The following is a 21,479-nucleotide window of genomic DNA, read 5'->3' on the forward strand; positions in this document are numbered from 1 at the left end:
GTGGTTACCACCAATTAATTATTTCTTCATCTAAAATATCATGCACTACTATTTTATCAAGATGAAATACTCACCTACTTGAACCTTCTCATCATATATAATTTCAAGCTGAAGAACTCCTATCATTGTTTGTTGCCAACGACTAAAGTCCAGTTGCTTTCCTTCCCTCACGTGAGGCAACCAGAATGCAAACACAATCTGAACAGAGTAAAACAAGATATTTTGTTATACTAACAAGGGCAGCCTAAGCATGCTAAGTGACAGCAATATTTTTTGTCATTGCTTTTTATAGTGTCAACAATTATGGAAACTGAAGTACCATACATAATCGCTTATAAGACGCATTTTTAGGAGTCATATTTCCAGTCCAAAGAGTGGGACGCATCTTATAAGCGCGTACTACAAGGAAATTAAAAGAAAATCTTAAACTAGATGCCCACGGGCAACATGTCAAGCACGCCAGCTGTCAAAAGGACTTGGAGTTGCACATGACACTCCTTGTCTCACTGAGGCAAACATTTATGCCAAATAAAAAAGAGATTGCAAAAAGTTACAATATAAGTTATTTAAAGTAACAACTAAGGGACATAAATCTTTAAAAAAAAAAAAAAATCTAAGTCCACAAAAAAATCCTCACCAGTAGAGATAGGTCAAAATGCACCTGAAAATTGGATGTAACATGCATGTTGTACTACAGAAAAGTGGTCTTGATTTTTCCCTACAACCAGTAATAAAAAAGTTATGAATATAAGCTATTTATAGTAACAACAAAGGGAAGTAATTCTAGGATCTTGCGCATGACACTCCGTCTCATGATGATGGACAATTGTGCCAAGTTACATCAAAATCCCTCTTTGCATCAAAAAGAAATGCTCCAGACAAAGTCATTCTTGTATCTGACTTTTGACCTCTGTGACCTTGACCTTTGAGATAGGAACCTGGGGTTTGCGCATGACACTCCGTCTCACTGAGGTTAACATTCTTGCCAAAGAATTTGACCTTTGACCTGTAAGTGTGACCTTGACCTTTGAGATAATAAATTTCCTAACCCTTTATTGCAATTTAACATTTACACTTCATAACACTAAATATGAAGAAGTTCTGTGCCAAATTTTATTGATCTAGCTCAGTTTTCAAGCAGTGGCAAAAAACGCATCTTTGGAAGCGTTATGTTGTTGCACTTAGAATTTTCCATATTTTTCAAATAAAATAATGGTATGATATTATATATTTCCATGTAAATGTGTGTTATCAGCATAAAGACAATTTTTTAAGGATTATTTTGGTGTTTGATTTGTCATGATCGGATGAAAATTGTTGAAGCTGTCAAGAAAAATGTGAAATGGGTTAGATGTTATGCAGTTTTTCACTGAAATTCCTTCCTTTTGTTATAATGAATAACTGCAATGTAACATTATTTTTTCTTTAATATTTTGGTCCAGAATCATTTCTCTGTTGTAATAGTACTTAAAGAAAAAAAATCAAAATCATGTATTTCTGAAATTTACATATGAATTTTTAAAATTGAAAATCAGGTTTTTACGAAAAGATGTAGAGTCCATAACCAATTGTATTTTGTCGATTTGTAAGATATTATGAGAGTCTTTATTGATTTTTTCTTATCAAATTTAACTGCTGACATTAATTTTTCATGCTATTTCCTTTATCATTAACTACATTTTTGCTGTAGCACCACTAATATGGTTATGGACACTACAAAAACCCTGTAGTGTCCGTAACCTGTCTTTCAATGGTGTAAATATAGGGATTTTTCTAGAGCGGAATAGCAGGGCGCAGCGCCCTGCCCTTTTTTAGCGCCGCCCTTCTGCCCGAAATTGCCGCCCTTTTGTCTTTCATCAGCGCCCTTTTGCCCTTTTAGCACCGCCCCTTTGACCATTCCACAGAAATTATTTATAAACAAACCGCCCGTCAATCATCTGTCAAAATATCCGCCCAAAATAATTGTTATCGATATGCAGTTATGACACGCGCCGATTACACAGGTGCTGTGTATTTGCCCGAGGCATGTATGCAGTAACAGTAAGTAAAGATGATTAAAAGACGGCGACCGACCGAATCGTAACAAACAACAATTAGAGAGGTCTGCAATTAAAGCAAACTGCAAAACATAATAAAAAGGGAGAAAAAAAAACACATATTTTAAAACAAAGTCTGCCGTTTATTAAATGCCGATAATTTATATACCGACAAAGGTTTTGAAAAAAACAAAACTTTTCTCAAATCCAACTGTAAAAGGTTAATTATATTTACTGTATTTGTTTGTTTCTTTCCCGTATAAAATGTGCGTTTTCTTGCAATTTTCCATTCAATCTGAATATCATATTAAGTATTGTCAGAATGCCGTCTGTTAAACGCAAGCTTGCCGATCTTGAAAAAGAATGTGCAAAAATTAGGAAAACAAATCACAGCATTGCATCATTTGTTGTTATGAAAGAAAGGTAATGATGGATTAAAATATTATTTTCAGTGTTCGATGTTTGTGAACAAGTGAAATAATTTTAAAGGATTCTTTTAATTAATAGTTATGTGTTTGATTGGACTATTCTCCGAGTGGTAAGTACTCTCTTTATTGTACACAACAGGGCTTCGGAAATTTGCCGGTTTGTCGGTTTTGGACCGATTTTTGACTTTTCAGACCGATTCGTGAAGTGAAAAAACGAAAAAAATCGGTCCCGTAAAAATGGAGAAAAGTATAAATTTCGATCTGATATCTCAATACACGATCACCTGCCAAGTAGGAAATTGTTGGTCGCACCTTCAGATAATCAATAAACGTGTCAATCGGTCTGATTGTCACTTTGATAATCGGTCCGTAATTAGCGCGTGACGCAATCAGTGCTCGCGCGGCACATCCTTTAATGTTTGCAGACAGCCGACTGCGGTGTATTAAATATTTTTGACTGGTTTCCTAACGTTTCTGACTGGATCCAAATCATTTCGACGGGGATCCACTTCTTTTATTTAGAATCCGACGGATGGTTTATTTAAAAAGGCTATGTTTGATCACGGTAACAAACAAATGGTCGCTGCATTTAGAGCTATAATTGTACATTATAGGTCTTTGATTTAATGAGACATCACACGGAAAACCGATAAAAATAATTTTTATAATTACTTGATTTGAAAAAAATACATGATTCATTTGTTGGGGCTCCAGTTGAAACAAATGCAGAAAATCCTCTTTGCAACCTGACTGTACAAAAAAGAAAAAAATGGACGGGCAACCACGAATGATAAAGAAAACCGGAGTGGCATTGTTTATCAAATCGGTCTTTTAAAAAACGTTTCAAAATGAAATTTTGTTTACATCAGAAGAGAACATATAACTTTATAAAATGTAGTTGCTTATTGAAGTACAACGTAAGTGAAATGAAATATCCGTGGCCAACCCGCTTGACGTTTTGGTACCATACATGCGGGAAATTCGATCTCGGCGTTCAAATAATGTACACATTCGGTCCGCGGCAGAGTATTCTTTAAATACTGAGGCTGTTTAGCAGAGAATATGTGTCGTGTAACTCACTCTGACGCATTGTATTTTATAGAATTCCGTCAAAGAATGAGGAAACATCACAAAGTATCTGCCGTGTATACGGTATCGAAGTCACGTGCGTTGGCTTTTAGACTAGTTACGCACACGGTGTCAATGCCTCGTATCATCTCGGAAAAACATCGAAATTTAAACAAAGTAACGATCACACATAACACTGAATAACTGTCTTCATTGTATGGTAACGCGCGGTGACTGGTAACTCAGTTTTAATGCATGACATGCTTATTTCTTTACCCTATCACGTTTTACAAAATATGTAATATTGGGAATGCGGTGGGAGGGGTAGCGCCGATGTCAGGATTTTCGTTTCGGACCGATTGAGTTATCAAAATTTCCGGAGCCCTGGTACACAAGCTTACGAATAATGTTGTTAAAAAAAGTATAAAGTATGCCTTTTGTTGACAAAACTTGATTAACATCGTATGTATGATGCGAAAAAAATATTTGACCTTAGTTTTATCGTTATTTTGTTTCTTTGTTTACGGATTTCTCAATTACCAAAAGAATGTATTATAAGAACAGAATTAACGTATACGGAAAGAACCCATGTGTGCGAGATATATGCATATTAAGAAGAAAATGTTTCTTCATTACAAAAAAATATTTAAGATAACGTGTACATGTATGAAAATCTTCCTAACATACGTAAGTCCAAAACTATTGAGAGAAATCAAATAGATTCTTTGCACGTGTCCGATGGTTTCTTAAGCGTCCGCGCTTTTTCCCGCGCCATGTACGCGTGGGCAGAAAACATTTAATTGAAATGATTTGAACGTAGTAAAACCTGTTGAACTAAAGTTTTTTATGGTAATAAATATTTCTTTGAAAGAAAAATATGTTTTTGTTTGATTAGCGATCAGTAAAACGGAAATCTGTTAGAAATGATGATGGGGGAGTTACACAATTGCAAATTCCGGATCCTGTCGTAACTTAAAAAGTGCAGAAGTTTTTTTCATGAAACCTTCTATACAGACGGATGGCAATATGAAGACTTTGCACATCATTCAAATTTGACTTTATGTATAGTCAGTCCGTCCGCCCGTCAGTTACAAAAGATATACAATACAAAACTGTCAATTTCTCCATTTTGGCAGTATCTTTCATATTACAAGAAATGTTTTATGTATTTCTCACACATTTATAAACATATGTTGTTAATAAAATGTCGAAAGTTTAACCAAATCGATTGATGCGATGATAAAATTTGATTCATTTTACGACGGCAACCAAATTTAAATCAAAGTACTGAAAGTACAGAAAGGCTGGCTACCATAAAATACACAACTAAATGAAAAACTGGGTAGGAAAGGTGTGTGTATGGATAATATATTTGACTTGACTTCATAGATAATTTTAATACCAAAGCACTTGACATACTTATTTTTCTTTTAGTGAAAGCAATCCACTAGTTCAGACAACTTCCACAGCACAACCATTAGAAAGTGAACCAAACACTCAGTCAGAACAATCAAAAACACCTGTCAGAAGAAAATCTCAAGCTAAACACAAAATTGGGTTTGATGAAAAGTGGTAGGACACTAGACCATGGTTATATGTGAAAACTGAACAAACAGAAAATGGTAGTGCTGTAGTGATGTTTTGTAAACTGTGCCAAAAACACAAAACCAAAGGAATGAATGGTAGTGTAACATGGAATGAGAAAGGTTGTGCTACTCTCAGACATGACAAAGTGCTTGACCATGAAAAGTCTGAAATGCATCGAACAGCTATTCGCATAGAGACTGAGGTTCAGCTAGATATCAGCTCAGCATTCTGAGAGGAAAGACTACCCATGGGAGACAATGAATTCAGGGCGGTAACATGTGCAGCCAAGATTCTCAATTTCCTGGTCACCCACAACATAGCTCACGTGCACACAACTGTCTTTAAGGACTTAGTTAATTTTGCTTTAAAAAACTTTAGTGCCCTGATCTTCAGTATCTCCAACAAGGTAAAAATGCCACATACACCAGCAATACCACTGCTCAATAACTCATGGACAGTATAGTTGAGGATATAGAAGGAACTCTCCACGGAAAGGTAAAAGAGAGTCAAGGCTATGCCATTATGAATGGTGAGACTAGTGACATTTCCAATAAGAAACATCTTGCATTCTGTGTCAAATACATTGATAAGGACAGTGGGGAAGCTTGTGTTGATTATCTTAAAGACGTGAGAGTGCCTGATGGGAAAGCAGAAACAATATTCAATGAGACAAAGACTGTAATTGAGGACTTGAGTGTAGATAAGTTTGTCGCATATGCCTCTGATGGATGTAACACTATGATCGGGAAGAAGAGTGGTGTGGCTACCAGACTTAAAGAGATGAAACCTGAAATTGTCACGGTGCATTGTCATAACCATCGTCTAGCCTTAGCAGCCAAAGACAGTTTCGAGTCTATAAAAATATTGAGAGACACAGATGAATTGCTCACTCACATCTTCAAATATTACCACTATTCTAGTAATAGGAGCAGTTCCCTTGAACGTATTCAGAAGCTGCTAGATGACGCTGGTACCAAAAAGGTTGAACAGGCAGCACACACACGGTGGCTGTCACATCAGGATGCTGTCACCTCGTTAAGAGACACCTATCAAGCAGTGATCATGGATCTAGAGAATGCTATTGAGACAGGAAATGACAGAGTGCGCATAGGTAGTGGTCCTAGTGCTAATGGACTAGCAAAGAAACTTAAGTCATATGAATCTGTGCACATCATTCACTTTCTCTGTCATGCTCTTAAACCCTTGACAACACTGGCCATGACTTTTGAGAAAAATGACATTGATCTGTCTGTAGTGAAACCAAGAAAGGAGGCAACCATAGGTGCACTCAATAAACTAAAAGACATTGAGGGAATCAGTATGAAGAAAGCTAGAAAAATCTTGACTGAAAATGGAATTGAACCAAGTGAGAAACAAGTAGAATCTGTAAAAACAGCTGAACACCAGTTCCTGAACAATTTAATTGAACATATTGAAGTAAGACTTGAATCGTCTGATGTCATTGACAACATGGGTGTGTTTAACATGGAGGATGCCTCAACATTTTACGGCAATGATGAAGTAATGTCCCTTGCAGAACACTTTGGAATGGACCCAGACACTGTTGTTCAGGAATGGGATACTTTGAAAAACGCAGTGTCAAATGTTGAACAAAATGAAATCAGTGGACCATCAAAGCTCATGAAAGTGTTTCCCAAAGTAAGACATTTCACTGGAAATTCATGTGACAATCTGGAGAAAATCTGCACTGCTGCTGTTGTACTACCGGTAAGCACAGCAGAAGTTGAGAGAGTATTCTCTGAGGTGAATCGCACAAAGACAGACATTAGAAATAGATTGGATGTTACAACAGTCCATCAGCTTCTCATGATTCATAGAAATGAGAAATACCTTGATTTTGAAAGGACAGTTAAAAGGTGGCATGGGAAAAAACCCAGAAGAATCTGAGTATCAGTGAATACCATTGTAGTGCTCAATAGTGAATCTATCTCTGTGGTAGTTATGAGTAATTTACTCTAAGATATTAATTTAATCATTAAAGGAAAAACTGGTAATCAGGTAGAAATACTAATAAACTCAGTACTATATAATTATGATATAAAATGTTTAAGAACTGAAACAAATGCTGATTTACATGTATATGCATCTTATTTTTCATTTAAGAATTGCATTAGTGAGGCTATTGTTCTTGAAAAAAAACAACATTTTCATGTTTGTATAATATGTTCAGTATTGTAATGAATGTATAATGGCTGTCTATTATATTGCATTAGTGAGGCTACTGTCCTGGAAAAAAACAACATTTGTAAGTTTGTATAATTATGTTCAGTATTATAATGAGTGTATAATGGTTGTCTGTTATATTATATTGCATTAGTGAGGCTACTGTTCTAGAAGAAAACATTTTTATGTTTGTATATGTTCAGTATAATAATGAGTATATTGGTTGTCTATTATATTGCATAAGTGAGGCTTCTGTTCTGAAAAAAAACATAAACTTTTTTATGTTTGTATATGTTCAGTATTATAATGAATGTATAATGTTTGTATATTGAACATGCTTATCTTAATAAATACATGCAGTTTGTTTTATGTTTGCATTTATTTTGTCTTCTAGATTTAAAATACCATAAACTGTTAAGTTCTGCATAAAGACTGTATTGCATTATCTACAACCATGGACATCTACCTTAAGATCATTGTAGATAAAGTTGCGCGACGCGCAAAATGCACCCTGCCCCTTTTTAGCAGCTCCCTGCCCTTTTTGGAGGTCTAGAAAAATCCCTAAAATAAACATTTTTTTAAATTTTATTTATAGTTATTCTTATGAAAGTAATAACTGATTTCACAAGTTAATCAACTTTATTTTTTATCAACTTGTTGATGTTGCAACCACACTGGAAAACCCTTATTGCGGCATCTTTATATACAGCATCATTTTCTGTTGCTGCAGCATGAAATTGAAAGATGTCATAGCAAACATGGAAGCGACGAGAGATAAAGAATCATTGTTTTTTTTTCAATATGGAAGGTTCACTGATGACAAATTTAACAAAGTCTTTTAATAATTTCACTACAAAAGGTAAATTTTGTCTATTTAATAATGCTACTTGAAACTGTAGTGTCCCTAACCAGAGCTGAAAAAATTAAAACTTGCATCTTTTTTACAGAAAAATAAAAAATTATCATTTCAAAGTTTATTATTATTGAGAAAAAACAAATATATGTATTTGTTGACAAATATTTTCAGATATAAAAATATAGATAGTTCAAAAGTGCTAAAAATCATGTTTATCATCTTAATTGCACAGATTTATATTAACAAGAGCTGTCCGTAAGACAGCCAAGCTCGACTATTCGAAATATTGTCCCAGAAGCAGGAAAATATTACCCAAAAAGGTTAAATATCAAAAGAGTTTTAAGTTCAAAAGGGGGAATAATTTGACCAAAATGCATATCAGTTATGGGACTTGCTGCTATCAACTAGTTTTATAACCCCGAAGGCACATGTGAAGTTTCGATTCAATATATCTGCATTAGTTTTGGAGATAGAAACTTGCATGTAAAACTTTAACCAGAATTTTCAAAGTCCAAAAGGGGGCATAATTTGCCCAAAATACATGCCAGAGTTATGGGACTTGATCCAGTGAGGTAAGTAATTGATCTAGAAAAAGAAAAAATAAGTTTCAAATCTATATGCTATTTAGAAATAGCTGTATGTACTTGCACGCAAAACTTTAACCAGAATTTTCTAAGTCCAAAAGGGGGCATAATTTGGCCAAAATGAAAGTCAGAGTTATGGGACTTGCTGCTATCAACTAGTTTTATAACCCCGAAGACACACGTGAAGTTTCAAATCAATATCTGCATTAGTTTTGGAGATAGTAACTTGCATGTAAAACTTTAACCAAAATTTTCTAAGTCCAAAAGGGGGCATAATTTGCTCAAAATACATGTCAGAGTTATGGGACTTGACCCAGAGAGGTTGGTAATTGACCTAGAAAAAGAAAAAATAAGTTTCAAAGCTATATGCCTTTAATTGATGGCTGTATGTACTTGCATGCAAAAACTTAACCAAGGTGAAGTTTCAATTCAATATCTGCATTAGTTTTGGAGATAGTAACTTGCATGTAAAACTTTAACTAGAATTTTCTAAGTCCAAAAGGGGGCATAATTTGCTCAAAATACATGTCAGAGTTATGGAACTTGACCCAGTGAGGTTGGTAATTGACCTAGAAAAAGAATAAATAAGTTTCAAAGCTATATGCCTTTAAATGATAGCTGTATGTACTTGCATGCAAAAACTTAACCAAGGTGTGACGCCGACGCCGACGCCGACACCGACACCAGGGTGAGTAGAATAGCTAGACTATTCTTCGAATAATCGAGCTAAAAACTTGCAAATGAAAGAAAAATCTCTTCAAGAAGTACAAAGTACAAACCATGTGATGAAAGGTACATGTATATTCATTTAGATGAGATTTTATATTTATGTGATGGGCATATAGTGTTGCTGCTCTATGTATGTACGTCTGTCAGTTCGTTCAAAATCTTGTGTGTCCAACTCCTCCCACCATTAGATTGCTCTGCTTCAAACTTTCATAGATGAACAACCTTGATGTGTAGATAACCATAAAAGGAATTTCTCAGTGACTATTTTAACCACAGTTATGATATTTTTATATAGAAATATAGAATACATCTAGAAAAATCGTGTGTGTCCGACTCCTCCCACACTATTAGCCTGATTTGATTCAAACTTTTCACAGATGAACAAGCTCAAGATGTGTATATTACAATAAAGCAAGGAATTTTTTCTGTGACTATTTTACAACAGTTATGGCCCTTTGATAGTTTCTGTTTTAATCATAAGGAATATAGAGAAACATTTTTATGTGTCTAACTCCTCCAACACTAGTAGCCTGATTTGTTTCAGACTTTCACAGATGAACAAGCTTGATGTGCAGATGACCATATAGGGAGAAATTCTTTCTGTGACTGTTTTTACTTTAGTTATGGCCCTTTGATAATTTTTGCTATATGGAATATAGTATGATAGGGGAAAATCCTGTGTGTCCAACGGTTTCCCAAGTTTTTAGCCTGATTTGCTTCAAACTTTAACAGATGAACAAGCTTTATGTGCAGATGACCATAGGGGAAGGAATCTTCTCTGAGGATATTTTTACTGGTGGCAGTTATGATAATTTTTGCTTTATTGAGAATGGCACAGTATGTGTGCGCATCTGTGTCGTATGGTTATAATATCTAATTTTACAGTGCAATTGAATTGCTTATACGTAGAAGTATGTCTGATTTCATTTTGCATTTGTGATTCAGATAAAGAGTTTTGATCTGATGAGGTTGCTGCAGTACTGAAACTTAAAAAGCACAAAAATGCTGAAAAGGTTAGAAGAGGTTAAATGGCAAGAAAGGCAGAAACTCAATCCAGGCCAATGTGAAAATTAAAAGAACAAGAGGGCAATGAAGGCCCTGTATCGCTCACCTGACCTACTGACCTAAAGATCATCAAGATTAACATTCTGACCAAGTTTCATTAAGATATGGTCATAAATGTGGCCTCTAAAGTGTTAACTAGCTTTTCCTTTGATTTGACCCGGTGACCTAGTTTTTGACCCCACATGACCCAGATTCGAACTTGACCTAAAGATAATCAAGATTAACATTCTGACCAAGTTTCATGAAGATACAGTCATAAATGTGGCCTCTAGTGTGTTAACAAGCTTTTCCTTTGATTTGACCTAGTGACCTAGTTTTTTACTCCACCTGACCCAGATCTGAAAGTGACCTATAGATCATCAAGATTAACATTCTGACCAAGTATCATTTAAGATACGGTCATAAATGTGGCCTCTACAGTGTTAACTAGCTTTTCCTTTGCTTTTTTTCCCCACATGACCCAGATTCAAACTGGACCTATAGATCATCAAGATTAACATTCTGACTAAGATTCATGAAGATACAGTCATAAATGTGGCCTCTAGAGTGTTAACAAGCTTTTCCTTTGATTTGACCCGATGACCTAGTTTTTGACCCCACATGACCCAGATTCGAACTTGACCTAAAGATCATCAAGATTAACATTCTAACCAAGTTTCATGAAGATACAGTCATAAATGTGGCCTCTAGTGTGTTAACAAGCTTTTCCTTTGATTTGACCTAGTGACCTAGTTTTTTACCCCACCTGACCCAGATTTGAAAGTGACCTATAGATCATCAAGATTAACATTCTGACCAAGTATCATTTAAGATACGGTCATAAATGTGGCCTCTACAGTGTTAACTAGCTTTTCCTTTGCTTTGACCTGGTGACCTAGTTTTTTATCCCACATGACCCAGATTCAAACTGGACCTTGAGATCATCAAGATTAACATTCTGACCAGGTTTCATGAAGATAAAGTCATAAATGTGGCCTCTACAGTGTTAACAAGCTTTTCCTTTGATTTGACCTGGTGACTTAGTTTTTGACCCCAGATGACCCAATATCGAACTTGTCCAAGATTTTATTGAGGGTAACATTCTGACCAAGAAGTTTCATTAAGACTGGAACAAAAATTGTGACCTCTAGAGTGTTAACAAGCTTTTCCTTTGATTTGACCTGGTGACCTAGTTTTTGACCCCAGATGACCCAATATCGAACTTGTCCAAGATTTTATTCAGGGGAACATTCTGACCAAGTTTCATTAAGATTGGGCCAAAATTGTGACCTCTAGAGTGTTAACAAGCTTTTCCTTTGATTTGACCTAGTGACCTAGTTTTTGACCCCAGATGACATAATATCGAACCTGTCCAAGATTTTATTCAGGGGAACATTCTGACCAAGTTTCATTAAGATTGGGCCAAAATTGTGACCTCTAGTGTTAACAAGCTTTTCCTTTGATTTGACCTGGTGGCCTAGTTTTTGAACCCAGATGACCCAATATCAAACTCGTCCAATATTTTATTGAGGGTAACATTATGACCAAGTTTCATTAAGATTGGTTCAAAATTGTGACCTCTAGAGTGTTAACAAGCTTTTTCTTTGATTTGACCTGGTGACCTAGTTTCTGAGCCCAGATGACCCAATATCGAACTCATCCAAGATTTTATTGAGAGTAACATTTTGACCAAGTTTCATTTAGATTGGGCCAAAATTGTGACCTCTAGAGTGTTAACAGTCCAATTGTTGATGACGACGGACGGACAGATGGAAATTTCCTACATATGGATACTTTTGTGGCTACTCTTTTGTTCTCTCTATTGTTCTTTTAGCCACGTAAGAGAAAAATAGCCACATAAAAGCCTTACGGAATGAATGACAGCAAAGAAAAAGTACAGTTACCTATTGTTCCTACAGCCACCTAAGTATGCAAATGTGAGCTCGGACGGACGACGGACACAGGGCGATCACAAAAGCTCACCTTTGAGCACTTTGTGCTCAGGTGAGCTAAAAATGAGAGAGAAAGAAAGAAGGATTGTAGAATGAGACAGCAACAAGAAGTAGAGAAGAGTAACTCAAAACTAGATTAGTTAAGAAAGCAGAACTAATATCAAAATCACATGATGAAGGAAAAAGAGTGGAAAGAAATTTATGTGTCTGCACAAACAGAATCTGTCATAGGAGATAAGAGACAATGTTGTTGCATTTATAGATGAATCTACTATGACTGATAATAGGGCTACATTTTCAACACCAAGACCTCTGAAAATTTGGAAAAAAAAAGTTACAAAAATATTTTAGATATGTGTACTTTCGTTAGATAATTCATTGTGTAGTGTCCATAACCATGAAGTTAATTTCTTTTTTCTGGTTAGTGACATTCTTGAGTAAAAAAGTGTAAGTGTTAGTTGTGTGATATGAATACAAAGTATTGATAATAATGTATCATTTAGAGAACTTAATATTGCTTATTAAGTTACAAGATTTCATGAAAACAGGAAGTTTTCAGATTTTGTTGTTCTGTTTTCTTTTTCATTGGTTTTAATTTGGCAAGTTGTATATTTTTGTTTGAAGAATATCAAATTTAAATACACTTTTCATTCAGATATCATTTTAACAATATACCAAATAATTCATGAGTGGGTTTAATGTTTTAAAATAATCTAATGCAAAACCATTCTTGAGGCTTTTTTTTGTAGTACTACGTCCGTAACCAATTACTGGTATCTATCAATATTTAGGATTTTTTTGAAAATTAATCACTTTCCCTTTAATCTAAGTCATTTTGTTTCAACAAAGACAGACTTTGTGTTGATTTTTCATTAAGTTTTCATCATTAACACTGAAATTGAAGATGTCAGATGATTTGAAATATACATGTTTTTTAGCAACAAATTAATATCCAACAATATGTTTCTTTTTTCAGTATCTATACCTTTCCCAGTCCTATTTTTGCCTTGCATTATGTATTTCCATGTGTATGTCCTACAAAACAGTAAAAATAGTTCAAGTTTATCATAAATTTGAAGCTTTATTTTACAAAATGTACCACTTGTAGTGTCCGTAACCAGCAAAAATATGCATTTTATCAGCCTTTAAAAATTACATTTCCGATGCAAGTACCAGCAAACCACTTAAGTTGCTTATACTTCAAGCACTCTACTCTGTAGAAAAATACTTTTTTGCCAAAATTAAGAATTTTTTTTCACCTCCATGTGCAACACTGCTGTTCCCTATATTGTGTTTCAACCATAAGAGAAATGTAGCACAATATAAACCTTGGTATTGAATGCTCATAGAAAATTGTCTTAATCATCAAAAGCAAAGAACTTGACTTGCATATTGTCAGTTAATAAACATAATTTGCTAAACCTACAACTATCAAGGTTTAAACAATACACAACTGATAAGCGCAGATAATTCCAGTGGAAGCGTCTAATTCCATTTTTTAACAGTGCAGATAATCACGTGACCTGGAGAGTTCCTGCAACGAACATTTTCTTCTCGATTCAACCTAAAAACTAGTAAGTTTCTCTTTATTTATTTATGTATCGAAAAAAACAGTACATTTATGGAATGTGCCGTTCCTTGTGCTTCCAGAATATATCTTTCTTTTGTCATGAATCCCTCTTGTTTTTTACTGAAAGCCGAACTCACTGTACTTTTCAGCTGTTTTGCTGGTAAGTGGCTTAGCTGACACACCAAAAGTGTAAAAATGCTTTCCTCCATTGAAACAAAACATGTCTGCATGCTAAGCTTGGGTGAAAAGTATATGTATAACAAGGAGCTGCGTTCAATAAACGCTTGATGCCCCCAGTGGCATCCTTGTCGATACAAAGCAAACTTAGTCCAAAACGAGGTCAAGGTCAAACTGAGGTCAGGTGATGTTTGAAGATATTGATACATTTATTTTTTTTAAATATGATTTTGTGAAATTTATCGTAAATGTTTGTATACATGTGTATTGTTGTTAACTGAAGGCCATACTGAAAATAAGTTTACGTTTCATTTTCATGTTATGTACACTTTGTATGTTACCTTCATTAAATAAAGATTTTATTATTATTATTATTATTATTATTATAGGAATGGTCACAGGTTACATCTGTATTAGTATCAATTCATTCTTGTAAGCGGTATTGATGCTAGACGAAACGGTCCCATTTGGTTAACCAAGAGATTGCCCATATAAAGCAACCTAAGTCCAAAATGAGGTCAAGGTCAAACTGAGGTCAGGTGATATTTGAAGATGAGGAATGGTCACAGGTTACATCTGTATTAGTATCAATTCATTCTAGTAAGCGGTATTGATGCTAGACGAAACGGTCCCATTTGGTTAACCAAGAGATGGCCCATATAAAGCAACCTAAGTCCAAAATGAGGTCAAGGTCAAACTGAGGTCAGGTAATGTCTGAAGATGAGGAATTGTCACAGGTTACATCTGCATTAGTATCAAGTCATTCTAGTAAGGGGTATTGATACTAGATGAAACGGTCCCATTTGGTTAACCTCATATGGATGGACGAACGGACGTTCCTACATATGGATACTTATGTGGCTACTCTTTTGTTCTCTCTATTGTTCTTTTAGCCACGTAAGGGAAAAATAGCCACATAAAAGCCTCACGGAATAAATGACATCAAAGAAAAAGTACAGTTACCTATTGTTCCTATAGCCACCTAAGTATGCAAATGTGAGCTCGGACGGACGGACAGACGGAGGAACGAATGGACGGACAGACTGGACAATCACTATATGCCTCCCGCATCAGTAGATGCCGGGGGCATAATAAAAAGGAACTGCTATAGAAACTTTTTGGATTCATACAACGAACGTTTTCCTAAACAGTTCTTTGAACGAACATTTCTATTATGTCGTTCACCAGCTGCAAGTTGTTGCCAGATATTACAAAACATCCACATTAGATTGACGTTAACGTTTCTACAAGCTATGTTTGTTTTCCAGAGTCTTTGGAGGTTGCAGTGTTTTTAAACTGCTGCTTGCCTGTTGTTGTAACACAGACATCTTAGTAAGTTAGTCATTTTCAAAATAATACGTTTATTTTAAGATTAAGTTTAAAGACGATAAACTTTTTTGTATGCAATATCGTGTTCAGTTGCGCAGCGTAATGCAGCCATGAAGATTGTAACCAGTTAGATATTAGCAGATGTGATTCAAAGTTCACTCTCTAGGGCCAAGATGGCCCTAGGTCGCTCACCTTAGAAACACACCATAACATGTTTGACCTGGTGATTTCATGGAAACAAATATTCTGACCAATTTTCATTAAGATTGGACCAAAAATGTGGTCTCTTAAGTGTAAACAAGTATTTTCTTCAATTTGACCTAGTGACCTAGTTTTTGAGCCAAGATGACCTACATTCGAATTTGATTTAGATTTGATCAAGGCAATCATTCTGACTAAATTTCATCAACCTCAATTGAAAAATACAGCCTCTATCACATACAAAACGTTTTTCTTTGATTTGTCCTAGCGACCTAGTTTTTGACCCAAGATGACCCATATTCAAACTTGACCTTAACTTCATCAAGGATATCATTCTGACCAAATTTAATGAAGATCAATTGAAAAATACAGTCTCTATTGCATACACAAGGTTTTTCTTTGATTTGACCTAGTGACCTAGTTTTTGACCACAGATGACCCATATTCTAACTTCGTCAAGGCAATCATTCTGACTAAATTTTATGAATATCCAGTGTAAAATGCAGCCCCTATTGCGTACACAAGGTTTTTCTTTAATCTGACCATGTGACCTAGTTTTTTATCTTAGATGACCCATATTCAAACTCCACCTAGATTTCATATAGATCAACATTCTGATTAAATTTCATGAAGATCCGGAGTAAAATGCAGCCTCTATTGCATACACAAGGTTTTTCTTTGATTTGACCTAGAAACCTAGTTTTTGACCCCAGATGTCCCATTTTCAAACTTGGCCTAGAATTCATCAAGGTAATCAATCTGACCAAAATTCATGAAGATCAATTGAAAAATACAGCCTCTATCGCATACACAAGGTTTTTCTTTGATTTGACCTAGTTTTTGACCCCAGATGACCCATTTTCGAACTTGGCCTAGATTTCATTAAGGTAATCATTCTGACAAAATTTCATGAAAATCAGTTGAAAAATACAGCCTCTATCGCATACACAAGCTAAATGTTGACGGACAACAGATGACAGACAGACGACGGATGCCAGACATCGCGCGATCACCAGGGCTCAAATTCATACATGTGATCTCCTGCGCGGGAGGGTCAAAATCCTCCCGTCTCCCGACCGAAACCATATTTCTCCCGCTTTTCAAAAAAAAAAAAAAAAAAAAAATCAGTATTATGACGGGGTTGATAATTACCGAGGAGTGCCAAACATGTTTACACAGTAAATCAAAGTGTCACCGACTGTTGTGTATTATACATGTTTGACACACATGTAGCTGGAGGAAAGAGTTGTTTTTCACAGGTGAATTATTAATGGTTTGTTTTGATAAGGGATTAGACAAGCAGGGCCTTTTCCACCTGTCTCACGGGGCCGAAAATCGGCCCATTCTCAATGCCAATTAGGCTCCATTTTTTGAAGCAAAAAACTCCCAGTCATAAGAAATAATTCCCAACTGAAATGAATTATGATTATTCAAAGAAAAGTTTTGTTCGGTAATAAAATCACAAAAATAATTGTTGGAAAAACCAACCCATTACTATTTTTAGAACAGGAGTGTTATTTCCCCTTATGCAGTTACGCCATTTTCTTCCAATGTTTACCAAATTAATTTGCTACTAAAATTGGACTTATTTCATTGAAATTGGATGAAAATACACACTCATTTATTTGATATCATCAATCTACATTATTTTGGTAAGGATAAATACATGTTGATGCATTTTTTTTTCTATTTTTCATGTCAAAATCATCAGTATTTTTATACGGAAGTGGGTGGGGTGAGGAATTTACATAATAACTGATAATTTATGAGTTGTGTTCAGACCAATTTAGAGCTTCTTTTTTTTCAGTCCTCGAGAAGAATAATGTTAATGCATGTTCACCACCATTTCAGACCTAAATTGAGACTTTGTTTCTACAAATTTAATCTGTTAAGAAAATTTAAAGTTAGAACAGGAGGGGGCTTATGTAAGACAGCATGCTCGACTTTTCTCAGTGACTGACTCTGAATTAAAGCTTGCCAGTAAAAGGGGCAATTATAGCTTTGCCAGTAAAAGGGGCATAATAGTCAATAGCTTTGAATGTAACAGAGATATTAGACATTATATAAAACTTTAACCAAAAAAAAATGTAAGTTAAAAAGTGGCATAACTCTGTCAAAATTCAAATCAAGAGTTATGAGAATTGTTTCTTCTGGTGTAAACTTATATACGTTATTGTGTGGCCAAAAATGTTGGATTTTGTCTCTAAGTTATGTGTCTGCGCGCTTAATTTATGTCGATAAAAAACCTCCAGTTTTGAGACCCCAACTCCAGCTGAAAAATGGCAAACCTCCAGTTTTGGGATTCTGAACTTATCACATGTATGCTCAAATTTAGCAACATTTTCTACTAGCTAAAAGTAGCTAGTGCCATTTTTGTTCACTGGCTAAAATATAAAGATACTAGCTAATGTTAAACAATAATATTTAATTACTTTATTAATATTTTACTGGCCAAAACCTACTGATTAATATCTGTAAGTAGCCAGTCACAAAAAAAAATATTCTATTAGCTTAAAATAGCTAGTGCCATTTTTATCCACGTTCAAGCTAAAGTAAAAAAAGCCTTCCATGTTAACTTAATAAAGAATAAAAAATGTGCCCCCTAAGGTGTAAACAAGCTTATTCTTTGATCTGACCTGGTGACCTTTTGACCCCACATGACCCAGATAAAAATGGGTGACCTAGTTTTTGACCCCATATGACCCAGATTTAAACTTGACCTAAAGATCATCAAGATAAACATTCTGATCAAGTTTCATGAAGATAGGTTCATAAATGTGACCTGAAGAGTGTTAACAAGCTGTTCCTTTGATTTGACCTGATGACCTAGTTTCTGACCTCATATGACCCAGTTTCTAACTTGGCCAAGAAATCATCAAGATAAACATTCTGACCAATTTTTAAGAAGACAAGGTCATAAATGTGGCCTCTAGGTTGTTAACAAGCTTTTCCTTTGATTGGACCTGATGACCTAGTTTTTGACCTGACATGACCCAGTTTCGATCCAGGCCTAGAAATCGTCAAGATAATCATAAGGTGCAAGTTTGTATCAAATCAAAGCATAAATGAAACCTCTATATGGCTGAAAGGGCCAAAATAGAAAATTTTGCCCCTTTCAGGGGCAGTAACTCTAGAACACATGATGGAATCTAGCCGGTTTTCGAAAGGAACCAAGATCTTACTGTGACCTAAATTGTGTGTAAGTGTGGTTAAAATCAAATAAAAAATGTTACTTCTATCGTGTTCACAAGGTTAAAATTAACAAACTTTGGCTCTTTTAGGGTCAATCAGGGGACATAACTCCGGAACCTATGATTGGATCTGACAGATTCATCACTGAATCCAAGATTTATTGTTGTTGAAGATATTTTGCAAGTAAGTGTCATATCAAACCATAAATGAAGTCTCTATATGGCTGCAAAAGCCAAAACAGCAAATTTTGGCCCTTTAAGGGGCCATAACTCTGCAACCCATGATTGAATCTGGCCAGTTGATTGCAAAATATGGTCTCTATCATGTTCACAAGCCAAAAATGGCAAATTCTGGCCCTTAAAGGGGCCATAACTCTCGAACCCATTATGGGATCTGCCCAGGCAGTTTTCGAAAGGAACCAAGATATTATGCCCATACAAGTTGTGTGCAAGTTTGATTAAAATCAAATATAAAATGTGGTCTCTATCATGTTCACAAAGAAATTGTCGACAGACGATAGACGAAGGGCGATCACAAAAGCTCACCATGTCACTACGCGACAGGTGAGCTAAAAATGTTGCCCCTATTGCATATAAAAGGTTTTTCTTTGATTTGACCTGGTGACCTATTTTTTGACCCTAGATGACCCATTTTTGAATTTGACCTAGATTTCATCCAGAAAACTATTCTGATCGAATTTCATGAAGATCCGGTGTAAAATGCAGTCCCTATTGCATACACAAGGTTTTGACCTAGAGACCTAGTTTTTGACCCCAGATGACCCATTTTCAAATCTGACCTAGATTTAATCAAGGCAACTATTCTGACTAAATTTTATGAAAATCCAGTGTAAAATGCAGCCCCTATTGCATACACAAGGTGTTTCTTTGTTTTGACCTAGTGTCCTAGTTTTTGACCCTAGATGACCCATTTTCGAACTTGGCCTAGATTTTATCAAGGCAATCATTCTGACCAAATTTCATGAAGATCAATTGAAAAATACAGCCTCTATCGCATACACAAGCTAAATGCTGACAGACGCCAGACAACAGACGGACGCCGGACATCCAGCAATCATAATAACTCACCTGATTTGCTCAGGTGAGCTAAAAACAAGAAAATAGGTCAGTAGGTCACATTCCACATGACCCAGATTCCAATTTGACCTAAAGACCATCAAGGTTAACATTCTGACCAAGTTTCATGAAGATACAGTCATAAATGTGTCCTCTAGAGTGTTAACAAGCTTTTCCTTTGATCTGACCTGGTGACCAAGTTTTTGACCCCACCTGATCACAATTTTAACTTGACATAAATATCATTAAGATTAACATTTTGACCAAGTTCCATAGAAAAAGTTAACAGAGTTATGTATTCTTGCCTACAGATGGAGATCATGAGAATATACAAGTGTTAAAAGTTTCAAAGCAACATGTCAATTAGTTTTACAAAACATGGACTTCGAAATCTGAACCAATTTCCATATCCAAAGGGGGCCATAATTCAGCCATAACACTTGACACAGTTATGTATTCTTGCCTACACAATAAACAAGTTTTCCAAGTTTGAACTAAATATCTTTGATAGTATAGCAGATTATTACCATTTCATAAAAACTTAAACCAATGCAGACGCCGACCCGAGTAGTATAGCTCTACATATTCTTTGAATAGTTGAGCTTAAAAGTGGTGGGTAAAAAGGCTTTGAACCAAAGAAGTGGGGCTGAAATGTCTTAGCAGCGAACTGTCTGGAAAACTGAATTTCACTGGAATCCCTTGAAAGCCATGGAAGATTGCTCCACAATTTCTTCTGAAATGGAGACCCCCAAACCGCTCCTTAAACTTCTTTGAATATTCACCTCTTCCACTGACACAATATTCTGTTACCTGATTTGCTGAGACTCTGTCATCCTCTATCCTTGGATCATCAAGACTGTCATATTGAATACACTTTTCTAAGCCGGAGCCTCTTGGGATAAACCATTCCTTATTACCTATCCCACCAGTATTCACACATTTTGTACCAAGAATGTTGATGACATTAGAAGGATTAGGTGCTGCAAATACAAAAGAGAAAGTCTATGATGGTATGATATTTTCAAAGAGTACCAGTTGATTATAGTAAGCTTTTATATCAGAGCAAAGATAGATAGATAGATAGATAGATAGATAGATAGATAGATTAGATTAGATTAGATTAGATTAGATTAGATTAGATTAGATTAGATTAGATTAGATTAGATTAGATTAGATTAGATTAGATTAGATTAGATTAGATTAGATTAGATAGATAGATTAGATAGATAGATAGATAGATAGATAGATAGATAGATTAGATAGATAGATAGATAGATAGATAGATAGATAGATAGATAGATAGATAGATAGATAGATAGATAGATTAGATAGATTAGATAGATAGATAGATAGATAGATAGATAGATAGATAGATTAGATAGATTAGATAGATAGATAGATAGATAGATTAGATAGATAGATAGATAGATAGATAGATAGATAGATTAGACAGATTAGACAGATAG

General features: G+C 35.2%; 1 protein-coding gene across 1 annotated transcript in view; it reads right to left on the reverse strand.

The window, feature by feature from the left end:
- Positions 1–21,479, reverse strand: part of LOC123535926 (protein wntless-like) — a 216,688-nt gene that overhangs the window by 188,592 nt on the left and 6,617 nt on the right. The window contains exons 2-3 of the mRNA XM_053529210.1: positions 20,824–20,993; positions 75–198 (exon numbers count right to left, since the gene is read on the reverse strand). Of these exons, the coding sequence (XP_053385185.1) occupies positions 75–198; positions 20,824–20,993 (294 nt within the window). The remainder of the gene's footprint in view (positions 1–74; positions 199–20,823; positions 20,994–21,479) is intronic.

Source organism: Mercenaria mercenaria, chromosome 17 (assembly GCF_021730395.1).
Source record: "Mercenaria mercenaria strain notata chromosome 17, MADL_Memer_1, whole genome shotgun sequence".
Classification (NCBI taxonomy): Eukaryota; Metazoa; Mollusca; class Bivalvia; order Venerida; family Veneridae; genus Mercenaria; species Mercenaria mercenaria.